This window comes from Caloenas nicobarica, chromosome 25 (genome assembly GCF_036013445.1).
Source record: "Caloenas nicobarica isolate bCalNic1 chromosome 25, bCalNic1.hap1, whole genome shotgun sequence".
NCBI classification, from domain to species: Eukaryota; Metazoa; Chordata; class Aves; order Columbiformes; family Columbidae; genus Caloenas; species Caloenas nicobarica.
The window spans coordinates 1-16,688 of NC_088269.1; the positions used below are offsets into that span (position 1 = coordinate 1).

Here is a 16,688-nt window from a genome sequence, read left to right on the forward strand (position 1 = left end):
GCCTTGCCTTTCCCTTGCCTTGCCTTGCCTTGCCTTGCCTTGCCTTTCCTTGCCTTGCCTTGCCTTGCTTTTCTTTTGCCTTGCCTTGCCTTGCCTTGCCTTGCCTTGCCTTGCCTTGCCTTGCTTTGCTTGCCTTGCCTTTTTTTTTCTTTCCTTTCCTTTCCTTTCCTTTCCTTTCCTTTCCTTTCCTTTCCTTTCCTTTCCTTTCCTTTCCTTTCCTTTCCTTTCCTTTCCTTTCCTTTCCTTTCCTTTCCTTTCCTTTCCTTTCCGCACCTTTCCTTCCTTTCCGCACCTTTCCTTTCCTTTCCTTTCCTTCCTTTCCACACCTTTCCTTTCCTTTCCTTTCCTTTCCTTTCCTTTCCTTTCCTTTCCTTTCCGAACCTTTCCTTTCCTTTCTTTCCTTTCCTTCCTTTCCGCACGTTTCCTTTCCGCACCTTTCCTTTCCGCACCTTTCCTTTCCTTTCCGCACCTTTCTTTCCTTTCCTTTCCTTTCCTTTCCTTTCCTTTCCTTTCCTTTCCTTTCCTTTCCCTTCCTTTCCTTTCCTTTCCTTTCCTTTCCTTTCCTTTCCTTTCCTTGCCTTGCCTTGCCTTGCCTTGCCTTGCCTTGCCTTTCCTTGCCTCACCTTTCCTTTCCTCACCTTTCCTTTCCTTTCCTTTCCTTTCCGCACCTTTCCTTTCCTTTCCGCACCTTTCCTTTCCTTTCCTTTCCTTTCCTTTCCTTTCCTTGCCTTTCCTTTCCTTTCCTTTCCTTTCCTTTCCTTTCCTTTCTCCTTTCCTTTCCTTTCCTTTCCTTTCCTTTCCTTTCCGCACCTTTCCTTTCCTTTCCGCACCTTTCCTTTCCTTTCCGCACCTTTCTTTCCTTTCCTTTCCTTGCCTTGCCTTGCCTTGCCTTGCCTTGCCTTGCCTTGCCTTGCCTTGCCTTGCCTGCCTTGCCTTGCCTTGCCTTGCCTTGCCTTGCCTTGCCTTTCTTTGCCTTGCCTTGCCTTGCCTTGCCTTGCCTTGCCTTGCCTTGCCTTTTTTTTTCTTTCCTTTCCTTTCCTTTCCTTTCCTTTCCTTTCCTTTCTTTCCTTTCCTTTCCTTTCCTTTCCTTTCCTTTCCTTTCCTTTCCTTTCCTTTCCTTTCCTTTCCTTTCCTTTCCTTTCCCTTCCTTTCCTTTCCTTTCCTTTCCTTTCCTTTCCTTTCCTTTCTGCACCTTTCCTTTCCTTTCCTTTCCTTTCCTTCCTTTCCTTTCCTTTCCTTTCCTTTCCTTTCCTTTCCTTTCCTTTCCTTTCCTTTCCTTTCCTTTCCTTTCCGCACCTTTCTGCACCATTCCGCACCTTTCCGCACCTTTCCTTTCCGCACCTTTCCTTTCCTTTCCTTTCCTTTCTTTCCTTTCCTTTCCTTTCCTTTCCTTTCCTTTCCTTTCCTTCTTCCTTTCCTTTCCTTTCCTTTCCTTTCCTTTCCTTTCCTTTCCTTTCCTTTCCTTGCCTTGCCTTGCCTTGCCTTGCCTTGCCTTTCCTTGCCTCACCTTTCCTTTCCTCACCTTTCCTTTCCTTTCCTTTCCTTTCCGCACCTTTCCTTTCCTTTCCGCACCTTTCCTTTCCTTTCCTTTCCTTTCCTTTCCTTTCCTTTCCTTTCCTTGCCTTTCCTTTCCTTTCCTTTCTTTTCCTTTCCTTTCCTTTCCTTTCCGCACCTTTCCGCACCTTTCCTTCCTTTCCGCACCTTTCCTTTCCTTTCCGCACCTTTCCTTTCCTTTCCTTTCTTGCCTTGCCTTGCCTTGCCTTGCCTTGCCTTGCCTTGCCTTGCCTTGCCTGCCTTGCCTTGCCTTGCCTTGCCTTGCCTTGCCTTGCCTTTCTTTGCCTTGCCTTGCCTTGCCTTGCCTTGCCTTGCCTTGCCTTGCCTTTTTTTTCTTCTTTCCTTTCCTTTCCTTTCCTTTTCCTCCTTTTCCTTTCCTTCCTTCCTTTCCTTTCCTTTCCTTTCTTTCCTTTCCTTTCCTTTCCTTTCCTTTCCTTTCCTTTCCTTTCCTTTCCTTTCAGCACCTTTCCTTTCCTTTCCTTCCTTTCCTTTCTGCACCTTTCCTTTCCTTTCCTTTCCTTTCCTTTCCTTTCCTTTCCTTTCCTTTCCTTTCCTTCCTTTCCTTTCCTTTCCTTTCCTTTCCTTTCCTTTCCTTTCCTTTCCTTTCCTTTCCTTTCCTTTCCTTTCCTTTCCTTTCCGCACCTTTCTGCACCATTCCGCACCTTTCCGCACCTTTCCTTTCCGCACCTTTCCTTTCCGCACCTTTCCTTTCCTTTCCTTTCCTTTCCTTTCCTTTCCTTTCCTTTCCTTTCCTTTCCTTTCCTTTCCTTTCCTTTCCTTTCTTTCCTTTCCTTTCCTTTCCTTTCCTTTCCTTTCCTTTCCTTTCCTTTCCTTTTGCTGCACTTTTACTGCACTTTTACTTTGTCCTGCTGGGATCAGCTGTTCAGGACCAGGGTTCTCCCTTCTCTTGGGCTGTCTGTTTGGCACAATTGGATTTATGTGAGGGATTACATTGCGTATCATATATTTTACTTTATGTATATTTTAGTGTTAGTATATTAGTAGTAATAGTGTATTATTTTTATTATATTTATTGACGTCTTATTTTTTTTTGTAACCCACAAGTTTCTCCCTTCCCTTTCAGTTCTCTCCCTTATCCCAGTTGGGGACTGGGAACAGGATGTGAGCAGCTACATGGTCTTAGTTGTGGCTGTGGTAAAACCATGACAAGAAAGAGTAGTAGTAGCTTCAGAAATCTTGAAATCACTTTCCAAGATGATGGCACTTTTTTTGGCGATGGTTTTTTTTGGGTTTTTTTTTTTTATTTGTAGAGGAAAGAGCATGAGAGAGTAAAACCATCAGAAACTGCAGCTCTGGAGGTCCAGAGTGGACCTCAGGATAAAGAAATATCATTGTGAGCACAGTGCTATGATCATTCGGAACGACTCTGGAGCAGCCATGACTTTGTGTTTCAAGGAACAGCTGGGGAGGATGGAGAGACAGCAGCACAGGTGGGGACACACTGTGGTGAGAACAAGGTGGCGAAGTGCATGGGGTGTCTGCAGCATGTGGGGAAACAGCCACAGGCCTGGGACAGTGTCGGATGGACTGTGGTGGAGATGGCCAAGGGCGCTGGCACAGCTGGATGTCCCTGAAAGATCCAAGGTCTTTGTCCCCTTGGCTATGGCCGATGTCCCTGACAGTGAGGCCTAAGAGGAGACACATGGTTGTCATGGCCATGGCACCCCATTGCCTCCTTGCACCCCCCAGGGAGTGTCACACCATTGTCCTGCACTGGGCATTGCACTCCCCACATCCCCAGGAAGAGCCCTGAGACACACATGAGGGACAGGATCTCCCTTCCTAGGGGCAGGGGCTCAAGGCTTGGCCATTCTCCTTCATCAAACAAATCAAGGGTTTTCTCGCCATCAGAGCTGCTGCACTTTGCCTTTGCCTGATGCAATCACTGCCTCCAATTATCTGCTGCAACGAGTCCCTGGGGAAGCTTTGTCAGTAATAGCCCTCAGCGGGGCCCATTAATGCTTCAAGGTACTTTGGAGTTTGCTTCTGACTTGGACTTCTTGAGGAGATTCTTCAGTCTGTCCTTGATATCTGAGGTTCATGGACTCACTCTGCCCGGGGTAGGGGAGGATGTGACGGTCAGCACCTTGGTACCACCCTGGTGTGTACGTGGGGACAGGAACAGTGGGGCACAAAAGGTGCTAAGGAGCCATCAACTGCCCTATTGAAAGCTCTGGATCTCAGGGGGATGTGCAATTGCCACCGTGGGGCATTGTGATGTCACAGATGATGTCACAAAGGGCCCCGCCCACGCACCCCTTTAAAAGCAGGGCCGGGGGGTGCAGAGTTCTGTCCTCTGGCAGGACAGGGAGGTGGCCACCCCACCGTGACCTGGTCCTGGTGAAAAAGGAGATCTGGTTGCAGATGGATACGCTGCCACGGCCAGCACTGCTACCGAAGTCGGTTTCACCGCCACTATGTCCCATCCCTGGAAACTGTGAGGCCACTAAGAGCCAAAATTTCCCATCCCTGGACACCATGGGCCACTCAGGGTAAAATTTCCTGTCCCTGGACCCATAAGGGCACCAAGACCTAAAATGGTGCATCCCTGGAGCCCTTGGGCCACCAAGAGCGAAAATGTCCCATGCCAGACTCCAGATATCCCATCCCTGGAGACTTTGGGACCAAGACCTAAAATGTCCCATCCCTGGATCCAGGATGTCCCATCCCTAGACACTTTAGGCCACCCAGGCCCAGATATCCCATCTCTGGACCCCATGAAGCCACCGAGACCCAGGATAACCTATCCTTGGAAACTTTGGGGACAACAAGTCCTAATGATACAAGGAATTAACTAGTTAACACTTGACTAATCAATACTTAAAGAACTAACACTTAAGGAGATAATGCTTAGAGAGCAAACCCTTAACCCACAACGCTTAGAACCCTTTACCCACATTACAATTGCCTAGCTTTGCTTAGCCTTGTGTAAGAGAAACAAAAGTTTATTGACGACTTTACAGGCCTTGCAGGGAGACAAAATCTTGGATGCATCCTTGGTGCATCCTTGAGTGGATTAGATAACCGAAACTTGGACACAGGGCAGGAGGTACGCCAACTCAGCAGTCTGAGTCCCAACCAACTCATCACACCAGGCCAGAGGTGAATGTGTACAGAGAAGATGACCCCGATCCATGATCACTGCGCAGGCGCAACCAGGAGGAGCCAAAGGTGGAGACTATGGAAATGATCTCCCGGAACTCATTGTAATAAGAACCGCCTTCTCAGGGACAGGTTATGAATATGTATAGGCGTTCCTAGAACTTTCATGAATATGTAACACTTTACAGTATTTAACTAAGCTCACAGCTGCTGGAAATTTGCACACGTCTTTAGTGAAAACTATTTCCCTGTGTGCCCAGCGCTGGAATAAACATACCTGCTTTACAGTCTTACAGGTTGTAAGGTCATTCTCCGCGCGTCACTAAGATGTCCCATCTCCAGCCACCTTGGGCCACCAAGATCAAGATGTCCCATCCCTGGACACTTTGGGCCACCAAGACCTAAAACGTCCCATCCCTGGATCGAAAAAGTCTCATGCCTGGAGACTTTGGGCCACCAAGATGCAGGATGTCCCATCTCCAGTCCCCTTGGTCTACCCAGGCCAAGATGTCCCATCCCTGGAAACTTTGGGCCACCAAGACCAAGATGTCTTATCTCTGGACACTTTGGAACATGAAGACCAAGACGTCCCATCTCTGGACTCAAGATGTCCCATCTCCAGCCACCTTGGGCCAACCAGACCCCTGATGTCCTATCCCTGGAACCCTTAGGCCAATAAGATGTCCCATCCCTGGACTCCGTGAGGCCATTAGGAGGCAAATTTCCCATCCCTGGATCCCTTAGGCAACCAAGACCAAGATGTCCCATCCCTGTACACTATGAGGTCACCAAGACACAGGATGTCCCATCTCTGGACACATTTGGTGACCAAGACCTCTAATATCCTATCCTTGGGCCCCTTGGGCTACCAAGACCTAAAATGTCCCATCCTTGGACACTTTGGGCCACCAAGACCCGGATGTACCATCTCCAGTCATCTTGGTCCACCAAGACCAAGATGTCCCATCACTGGACCCCTTGGGCCACTAAGACCCAGGACGTCCCATCCCTGGACTCTTTGGGTCACCGAGACCAAGATATCCCATTCCTGGAGCGAAGATGTCTCATCTCTGGACCCAAAATGTCCCATCCCTGGACTCTTTGGGCCACCAAGACCCAGGATGTCCCAGCCCTTGGACCCCTGGAGCTCCCATGCCAAGATGTCCCATCCTTGCACCGAAGTTTTCCCATCGCTAGACACTTTTGGCCACCAAGATGCAGAATGGCCAATCTCCAGCCCTCTTAGTCCACCAAGACCCAGGATGTCCCATCCCTGGACCCAAAATGTCCCATCTCCAGCACCCTTGGGCCATCAAGAGCCAAAATTTCCCATCCCTGGATATCTTGGGCCACTCAGCACAAGATGTCCCATCCCTGAAACCCTTAGGCCATGGAGACATAAAATGTCCCATCTCTGGACACTTTGGGACACCCAGGCCTAGATGTCCCATCCCTGGACACTGTGAGGCCACTAAGACCCAGGATGTCCCATCTCTGGACCCCTTTGGCTACCAAGATCAGAATGCTCCATGTCCAGCCATCTTGGGCCACCAAGACCAAGATGTCCCATCCCTGGACCACTTAGGCCACCCAGACCCAGAATATCTCATGCTCGGACCCAAATTGTCCCATCTCCAGCTCCCTTGGGCCATCAAGAGCCAAAATTTCCCAACCCTGTATTCTCTGGGCTACTCAGAGCAGGATGTCCCATCCTTGGACCCCGTAAGCCACCAAGACCTAAAATGTCTCATCCCTGCACACTTTCGTCCACCAAGACTTATAATGTCCCAGCTCTGGACCCAAGATGTCCCATTTGCAGCCATCTTGGGCCACCAAGACGTTAAATGTCTCAACCCTTGGACCCTTTGGACCACTCAGGCCAAGATATGCCATCCCTGGACACTGTGAGGCCATGAAGACCCGGGATGTCCCATCCCTGCACCCTTTGGGGACACGAAGTCCTGAGATGTCCCATCTCCAGCACCCTTGAGACAGCCAGGACAAGATGTCCAATCTCAGGATCCCCTAGGCTACCAAAAGACCTAAAATGTCCCTTTCCTGGACCCGTTGTGCCACCAAGAGCCAGGATATCCCATCCGAGACACCAGATGTCTCATCCCTGGACTCTTTGAGACACCAAGACCTAAAATGTCCCATCCCTGGAGATTTTGGGACACCCAGGCCAAGATGTCTGATCCCTGGACTCTTTGAGCCACCAAGACCCAGGTTATCCCATTCTGGGACCCAAGATGTCCCATCCTCAGCCCCATTGGGCCACCCAGGCACAGATGTCCCATGTCTGGACCCCTTGGGCCAACCAGAACCAAGACCTCAACATCTCCCCCAACTTCGTCCCACCTTATGTGGAGGGTGTTGAACTCCAAGACCTCAAAACTTCTCCCTAAACTTCCCTCCTTCTCACCTGGGGATGTTCAACCCCAACCATCTCCCAAACTTCACCGCACCTCATCTAGACAATGTTAGACCCCAAGACCAAACATCTTCCACAACTTCGCCCCACCTCACCTGGAGGAGGTTGAACTCCAGCTGAGACCCAACATCTCCTCCAATGTTGTCCCACCTGGGGAATAGAGAATCCCAAGACCCCGACCATCTCGCCAACTTCACCCCACCTCATATGGAGGATGTTGAACCCTAACCAAGGCCTCAAATATCTCTCCAAATTTCTCTCACCTCATCTAGAGGGTGGAGAACCCCAAGACACCAAACATCTCCCGCAGTGTTGTCCCACATCACCCAGAGGATGTTGAACCCCAACATCTCCCCCAGTTTTGTCCCACCTGGAGGATATTGAACCCCAAGACCCCAAACACCTCCCCAACTTCATGTCTTCTTCACCTGGAGGATGTTCTACCCCAATCAAGATGCCAAACATCTTTGCCAACTTTGTCCCACCTCATCTGGAGTGTGGAGAACCCAGGACTCCAAAACATCTCCCGCAGTGTTGTCCCACCTGGGGGATGGAGAACCCAAGACCCAACCATCTCCCCCAACTTCATCTCTCCTCATCCAGCCGGTGGAGAACTCCAAGACCCCCAACATCTCCTCCAGTGTTGTCCCACCTGGAAGATGTTGAACCCCAACCAAGACCCACAAACATCTCCACAACTTCATCCCTCTTCACCTGGGCAGATGGAGAACCCAAGAGCTGAACCACCTCCCCCAATGTTGTCCCACCTCACGCTGATGACGTTGAACTCCAAGACTCCAAGATCTCCCCAACTTTGTCCCACCTGGAGGATGTTGAACCACAACTGAGACCCCCAAACATCTCCCCAACTTCATCCAAGCTCATCTGGAGGATGGAAAACCCAAGACCCCAACATCTCCTGTCAACTCCTCCCGATTGGTGAGTGGAGGGGGTGGGGCCTGTGGGTGGGGTCTGTGGGCAGGGTCTGCCAGGGGCAGTGGCCACTGCTGCTCTCCCAGGGAAGTTCATCTGGATCCATTTTGGGGCCACCAGGAAGTTGGTGTTGCCAACAAGACATGTGAGTGGGTGGAGGGCCCAGCAGGGGTCATTTGGCTGGCCAGCGTCTACTTGTCCATCATCCATCTGTCCATCCATCCATCCCTCCACATGGCCATCCCTCCATCTCCTCATCCCACCACCCACCTGTACCCCCATTCTCCATCTCCTGGTGTCTCCACCCTCATCTGTCCATCTGTCCATCCCCATCTTCTCACTCACCTCCTGGTCCCTCCGTCTCCATCTCCTGGGATCTCCATCTCCTCATGTCTCCATCAATCTGTCCATCCCTGTCTCCTCACCCACCACCCACCCGACCCTTCCTCTCTTGGTGTCTCTATCTCCTCATCCATCCATCTCCTCACATCTCCCTCTCCTGGCCCCTCCATCTCACAGAATCACAGAAATCAGAGATTGGAAGGTGTAAGAGTCGGTCCGAAGAACAGTATTTGCCTCAACATCGCCATCAGGGACTTGGAGAACAGATGCCCTGATAGAAAGAATTGGACAATGACTTGGAGAGAGGCCTGTGGAAAAGAATTGTGTTGTACAGGTCTCTCCGACCCGGGGCTACAGGTAACAATAGCTGCTCTATGGATTTCACCTGCTGCCTCAGCCAGACTTGCCCCCACCTCCTAAAAGGAATTGTGTTGTACAGGTCTCTCCAACCTGGGGACAATTGCTGCTGTCCAGAGGATGGCTTTTCACCTCCTGCCTCAGGCAAACTTGCCCCCACCTCCTCCCTGCTACTAAGGCCAGTGAAGAAGAGCATGTGCAGAGGCTCCCAAAGGTTTTGAGGTCACCCAGTGGACCAGTAAGAGACTCCTGAATGGAGGTGACGCAGGTGCAGACAGGTTCTGGCAGACAAAGTGAGCACTCTGCGGGCCTGTGCAGTTAAGCCTGGATTGCGAAAAAAAGGTGGTGATTGGCCTCAATCCATGAGAGCGAGGCAGGGTGAAGAAGCATAAAAGACGACGAGCTCACACCACCAAAGGATCACGGATCACAACGGAGGACCGGCAAGACGCTGTACGGGACCTGAGACCATAGGGACGCCTCTGCAACTCATGGTGGTAGCCAACCCTTTTTTATTCCCGCTTTCTTTTCTTTCCTTTTTCTCCACTCTCTCTATCGTGAGCCGCTTTACGGGAAAAATAATAAAGTAAAACTGTGACTGAATTATAAGCCCTTGGCATTTTGATTGCCTTATTTTTGCGCTTCGAGATCAAGGTAAACGAACCATCACGAGCCCATCACCAAATGGACCGTGAGAGGCCTGGAGCACAAGTCTTATGAGGAGCGGCTGAGGGACCTGAGGCTGTTTCGCCTGGAAAAAAAGAGACTGAGGGGAGACCTTATCAGTCTCTACAACTACCTGAAAGGAGGCTGTAGCATGGTGGGTCTCTTCTCCCAAGTAGCAAGAGATAGGACGAGAGGAAATAATCTCAAGTTGTGCCAGGGAAGGTTCAGATTGGATATTAGCAGACATTTCTTCATGGAAAAAGTTGTGAAGCAGTGCAACAGGCTGCCCAGGGAAGTGGTGGAGTCACCATCCCTGGTGGTGTTTAAAAGACATTTAGATGGGTTTCTTAGGGACATGGGTAAGTGCTAGAGTTAGGTTAGGTTATGGTTGCACTCAATGATCCTCAGGGTCTCTTCCAGCTGAAATTATTCTATAGTTCTATTGAAAAATCCAATTCAGGGCGGTTATTCCCTTTAATGCCAATTACAGGCCTGCAGTGTTACGTGAGGTGCCAAGACACACCCCTACATGCACTGGGCAGGGACAGCGATGGTCCTGTCCAGGGCAGTCATCCCCATTCACAGTGAGTGTGGGACAGACACCCCCGACAGCACTGCAGACAGATTCGGTGCCTTTGTGCAAGAAACTCCTTTCCACCTCTGAAGCATCACAAGATCTGTCCCTTCTCTATCCAGTAGATGTAAGGCAGCCCTTGAATAGGAAGTGCATCACACTGGGGTGTCCATGCATATAGCTACACTTCCAAATTTCATTTTTTTCTTTTCACCAAGCTGTACTCACCCCCTTGATAACACAATCAAGAGACAGACAAACCATTGTCACATTGGGCCTGTCACCACGTCCTTGTCATTCCTAGAGATCAGTGACACATCTGCCCAAGTACCTCAGGGGCAGCAGAGATGCCACAGACAAAACACACGTTTCCTTCCAGGTCTGTCATTCCAAGCCCTGTTTCTCTCTGGCCTTGGGGACAGCAGGGCTTGCTCACTCTCCCGTTGCCCAATTTCAGCCCTAATTTTCCATCTGCCAACCACTGTGACATTGCTCTGCTCTGAAGTCAAACCCTTGCACACATGGGGTCGTGGATTCTTGATACCAACCAGATTTCCCTAAGACTCTCAGAGCTTGGCCAGGTGCTACACCTGAGGTGCCACAGCCCAACTGTGCACTGATGCCCTCAGCCAAGGGCACAGCCAGGACAAGCTGCAGCCTGTGTTGTTTGACATCCATGGAGTCACCGTCAAGGCATGGTGGGACAAGTCACACAGCTTGGGGTGTTGCAATGGGTGGGTACAGGCTTTTCAGGAGAGACGGGCTGGAAGGGTCAGGAGTGGGATTCCCTCAAAGTGAAGAAGTTACTTGGATGTATGGAGCTCCTTTATGTGGGGAGTGGCAAGATGGGTTTTCCCTTGTGAGTGAGGGCACCAATGACAAAGCCCTGGGGCTATGGGGGCACGTGGCCATGCCCCCCAGCAACCTGCTGCCACCAACAGTGGGGCACAGCAGTCGGGGAGAAGCACCAGGATAAGGAGGAGAAAGCAGCACTGAAAGACTGTGCTAGGGAAATTGGAAATTATTTCCTTTTTCTTGAATAAACTCTTGATGGAACCCTGCTACTGCTGCCATTTTAGTGGCCTCTTTCTGGGCTCAGGAGAGTCCTGGAGGCCGGGGCCCCTTTTCTTTAGGGGGCACTGGGCGCTCCCCGGGCAAGTGGTCACTGCCCTGGCTGGAATTGGGGGGACTGCGTCTGCAGCAGTGCAGGGAGAGTCCAGACCTGGAGAAACTTTGGGGTTCCACCATCAGGAATCACATAAGTTTTAAAAGGAGAAGTGTCCAGTTCTGTACCGGGGCAGGAGTAGAACTCCATCCATCGGAATAGACCAGGACCTGACACACTGAGCAGTGACCCTGAGGAGAAGGGCCTGGGCACTACAAGGTTGGCCACACAAGCCCGTGCTGCACGCTCACCATGAACAAGGCAGCTGCACACGGGGCTGCATGAGGAGGAGCATGGGGACCCAGACACCTGGAGTTCTCATCCCATTCAGTTCAGCACTGTTGTGATGCCACACATACGGGTGTCTGCCAGTGTGCGGCTCCCAGTTTGGAGAAGCAGGGAGGAACTGGAGAGTGTAGGGCTCTGCCAAGGCAGGGTTCAGGACCTTGTGCACATGGTGTGGGATGCTGAGGGACCTGGGCTGCTTTGGCCCAGCAGCACTGGGGAGGCTGCAGCAGCGTAGGAGTAGCCTGAGAGTGCTTGAAGGGTGGTTTCAGAGATGGTGGAGGTTTTCTTCATAGTGGGAAACAGCATGAGAAAGAAATAATGGCACATAGTGCAGCTGGGGAGGTCCAGGCTGGACATGAGCAGAAAGGAATGTGACTGGAAGGGCAGTGCTGTAGTGGAGCAGGTCACCCAGAGGGAGTCTGCATCAGCCCAAGGCTTTGTGCTTCAAGGAACTTTTAGGGAGGATGGAGAGAGATCAGCAAAGGAAGGAAGATGCTCAGACAAGAGGAAGGTGGGGTAGCAGGGGGGATGTCTCCTGCCTGCAGGGAAAGAGGTGCAGGGGATGCCACAGCATAGGACAGGCTGTCATGGAGATGATGAAGGGATGTAAAGAGCCTGAAACCCCCACCAGACATGAGCTCCTTCTCCCATTAGCTATGGCTGTTGTCTCCACCTCTAATGCCTGTGAGGAGACACCTTGTTCTTACAGCACAGGGGCCTCATGGCCTCCTTGTCCCCACCGAGGAACCTGGGAGGTGTCGCACCATAGTCCTGCCCTTGGCTTTGCACAGCCCCACATCACACTGTCCCAGGAAGGGCCCTGGGCAATGTGGGAGGGAAAGGATCTGCCTTCCAGGGTTGAGCATCAGGGCTTGACCCTTTGGTTAATGAAACACATCCAGGTTTACTGATCATCAGAGAGACCTTCACCTTGCTTATCCTGACCTGTATTCTCTGCCTCCAGTTTTCTTCTCTAAACAGACCCTGGGGTCATTTCCTCAGTAGTGTTCCTCAGTGGGACTCATTAACATTACAAGAAACTTTGGATTTTGAATCTGACTTGGACTTCTTGAGAGGTTTTTTCAACTGCCATTCAGGGTCTGAGGTTCATGGACTCAGCACCAAACCCACCAGAGGAGTCATTAAAGTGCCTTGGGCTGCTCCTGTGCTGCTGAGCTGGGCTGGGCTCCTGGGACAGAGGGAGCTCATGGCAAGCGGCAGCACTGCAGAGAGACAGCTCTGCCCAGGAGCAGCTCCTCTGCAAAGCGCAGCAAGGCTGAGGGCTCTGCCTGCAGCAGTGAGGGGAGAGGAGCCCCGCACAGAAAGGGGAAACGTAGTCTGGGGTGGGATGATGCTGAGAGATTACTGGAAACGAAATTTTCACATATATTAAGCCTGTGGCTGCAGGGCATAGCATATGCAAATCATGGTAGGATCTCAGAAAGCTGTCTACATTGCAGAGCCTGCAAGAGATGTAAGTACAAATCTCAGAGAGTCTCTGGTCAGAGGAGGAGGATGTGCTGCAGAGCAGGGATTCCGTTCTGCACTCTCAGAGTGACAAGACGTGAATGCTGCGTTCTCCCAAGGATGGCTGTGGGGTGTAAATGTAAATTAGCACCCAGGGGTGCCCAGGGCAGTCCTGCAGAGCAGGGTCCCTGAACCCCAGGGTTGTGCTGGGACAGGGACTCTGCCGCCTGCCAGGGTCAGCGCTCAGCCTGCCCGGGGAGATTCCAACAACACTGAGTGGAGAAGCTGTGGGGGGGAAGGAGCGACCCCTCTCAGGGCAGGAAATGTTCTTCTACTGTTGAGGGGTTGCTGTGTGGGTCAGCACTGCTCAGAGCTCCAGATCACCCCCAGGATTTTTCCAAGTGGATGTCTCAAGGACAAGATCAATTTAAGGATTAGCAGACAGATAGGGAGCTTTCCTGAGCCTGTCTTTTCAGTTTCCTATCCCCAAGGGTGGGGGGTGCAGGAAAGGATAAAATGAAAATGAGCTCTCATGCTTAAACAAGTCGCTGATAATGCTGAACTGCAACTTTGAGTGATCAGTACATCTGCCAGAAGCTTCATAACATCCCTGCACCACTCCTCTGCCTGTGGACAGCACCTGCATCACCAGTGCTGGACCTGTCAGCCTTAGTCTGACCTGACCTGTTTTCCAACCTGGAAACAGGAAGATGCCTCCAGGCAGTGCCCTGTGAACAGGCAGGATCTGTAGGGCCAGGGTGAGTGGGATGGGGTCTGTGAGTGCTGACAGGGAAGACGCATAGACAGGGAAACACCTCCGAGGGAGAGAATCTCCAGGCAGCAGGGAAATGATCAGAAATGAGAGGAAGCTAAACCCGGAACTGTTATGGGAGGGGAGAACAGAGAAAACTCCATATGATCCCCTGCAGTGCAGATCCCTCCTGTGAGCAGCCCCCTCGCCTCCTCTCCCACCCAGCAAAGCCTCTGCCCTCAGGGCCGGGGGCTCCAAGGCATGAACCAGCTCCCGTGCAGCCAGAGCTCCAGTTCCCTCTGCAGAGCACAGGGGCTGAGAGCAGCTGCCCAGTAATGTTGGTGTGTGGGAGGTGGCTGCACAGCTGGGGAAGGGTGACACTGTCTGAGTGCCCGGCTGCCTCTGCCCTGTCCTCTCTCAGACCCATCCACCTGTGGGCTGTGGGCAATGCAGTCTGTGGGGCTGGGGAATGAGCTGAGTCTACCTGAATCAAATGCCATCGTTAGGACACTTGGCTGTCTCCTTGAGGTGTTCTTCCAATTCTGTCCTACAGCATCTGTGTGTTATCTGAAATGCCTATGGAGAAACATAGAGATGCTATGACAGATAGAATGCTGTTGAGTTTCTGAAATGAGGCATGTGTATCCTGGGCTACAAGTGGAGAGCAGCAACCTCAGGAAAGGGTGAGACTTGTCATGGTGTGAGGTGGATCCCTCTGCTCTCAGCAGGGCCTGGTGGCTTTTCAGGGTAACATGGGGATGCAATCATTCCCCATATCAGAAAGGTGCCAGCCCAGGGCAGCTGGAGCAAGACAGAGGGACAGACCAGCTGCCCTCACTCTGCACTGACCCACAGGCATCCTCTGGTCCCGCAGGACTCGCTCTGTTCTCCCTGAGTGCAGCAGAAATGCTGAGGGTTTCTAACACCCAAGAACACTCCCCAGGGTGGGAGGGGAGAAGGAGCTGTAGAAACGGCCAACCTCTCAAACTCAGTTTCTCAGGCCTGGGGGTACAGATGCTGACAGTCCCCTGTGCACCAGGAGCGGTTCCATCTGACAAAGCTGAACCCCAGGACTGGCCCCTGCCCCACCCAATCACACAGGGTCAGGCTGACTCCTCGAGAGCCCCTGGGCAGACACCCTGCTCTTCATTGCACACTCATCAAGCACCGACGAGGGCTCCAGCCAGGACGTTCTCCTGGAAAAAGAAAAGGGTCTCTTTGTGGGAGGGGCTGTGGGAAATGGCTTTGTTTTTTCCCAGAGAAGTCTCCCCTAACTTGTCACTATATTTTCCTCCTATGACAGTGCCCATGCTTGGATACAGTAAATGTCCAACAGCAGCTCTATCACCCAGTTCCTCCTCCTGGCATTCACAGACACACAGGAGCTGCAGCTCTTGCACTTCTGGCTCTTCTTGGGCATCTACCTGGCTGCCCTCCTGGGCAACGGCCTCATCATCACCACCATAGCCTGTGACCAGCACCTCCACACCCCCATGTACTTCTTCCTCCTCAACCTCGCCCTCCTCGACCTGGGCTCCATCTCCACCACTGTGCCCAAATCCATGGTGAATTCCCTCTGGGACACAAGGGCCATTTCCTTTCAAGGGTGTGTGGCACAGCTCTTTTTGTTTCTCTTCTTGATCACAGCAGAGTATTCTCTTCTCACCGTCATGTCCTATGACCGCTACGTTGCCATCTGCAAACCCCTGCACTACGGGACCCTCCTGGGCAGCAGAGCTTGTGTACACATGGCAACAGCTGCCTGGGCCAGTGGGTTTCTCAATGCTCTGCTGCTCACGGCCAATACATTTTCACTGCCACTGTGCAAGGGCAATGCCCTGGACCAGTTCTTCTGTGAAATCCCTGAGATCCTCAAGCTCTCCTGCTCACACTCCCACCTCAGGGAAATTTGGCTTCTCATGTTTAGTGCTTTTTTTTTTGAGGGATGCTTTCTGTTCATTGTGCTGTCCTATGTGCAGATTTTAAGGGCCGTGCTGAGGATGCCCTCTGAGCAGGGACGGCACAAAGCCTTTTCCACGTGCCTCCCTCACCTGGCCGTGGTCTCCTTGTTTATCAGTACTGGCATGTTTGCCTACCTGAAGCCCCCTTCCCTTTCTTCCCCATTCTCAGGCCTGGTGGTGTCAATTTTGTATTCACTGGTACCCCCGACGTTGAACCCCCTCATCTACAGCATGAGGAACAAGGATCTCAAGGATGCTCTACGGAAGCTGATGACTGGATGTTTTTCAGCAGCCACAGGCTGCCTGCTTCCCCCTGCAAAGGCCTCCCAGTGTATGTCATGACTGGCCAAGTATGACTTTCCTTCATTACATTTTTTCCACTTGTGATATTGTTGTCTTCAAAGAAATGTCGCTATTCATCCCCTCCTGCTAAGGTGTCTGCTCATTTTGGGTGACCCAGAGAGTTATGTAAATGGGGAGTTGCTCATTGTAATTAAGTGAAATAAAAGAACTTTTTCTTTGTCAGAGATCCATCCCCTGCATAGTAGGAATGAATGGGAAATGAAAACAGCTTTCTGGCTGCACCAGCTTTGGGAAGGCTGCTCTGTGCCTGGAGCAGTAAGAGCTCTTCAGGACCTCAAGGGCCAGGGCTTTCATGCTGGCCTGGGAGAGGGGATGGCATGGAGGGGCTACAGACCTCTCAGGATCTGCTGGAGAGGAGAGCAAAGGACACACAGGGTGCCTTTTTTTCCTTTTTCCATGCATGTTCACCCACCTCTGGGGTGATTCCTCTCTGAGCCCCAGGAGCTGCTGTGCCCTTCAGAGGGGCAGAGGCTGTGGGGTGACTGCCCAGAGCACCTGCAATGGGCACTGGTGTGGGACCAGACCTGACTCGGCTTTGCTGGGGAGAGGGTGTTGGTCGTGGACAGAGGACGGGGAGCGGGGAGAGACTCGAGGAGCTGGGCTGGGCTGGAAGGTACCTGAGAGAGAAAATCATCAGTGTATATCTCATGCTGCATGATCATGCAGGGTGAAGACTCATACCAGAGGTTGTGGTGCAGAGCCAGGGCTTGTGG

At 51.7% G+C, this 16,688-nt stretch overlaps 1 protein-coding gene across 1 annotated transcript; it reads left to right on the forward strand.

Moving 5' to 3' along the window:
- Positions 1-14,976: 14,976 nt before the first annotated feature.
- Positions 14,977-15,954, forward strand: LOC135998329 (olfactory receptor 14A16-like). The gene has a single exon (XM_065651473.1). The coding sequence runs from the start codon at positions 14,977-14,979 to the stop codon at positions 15,952-15,954; it is 978 nt and encodes a 325-aa protein (XP_065507545.1).
- Positions 15,955-16,688: the final 734 nt, after the last annotated feature.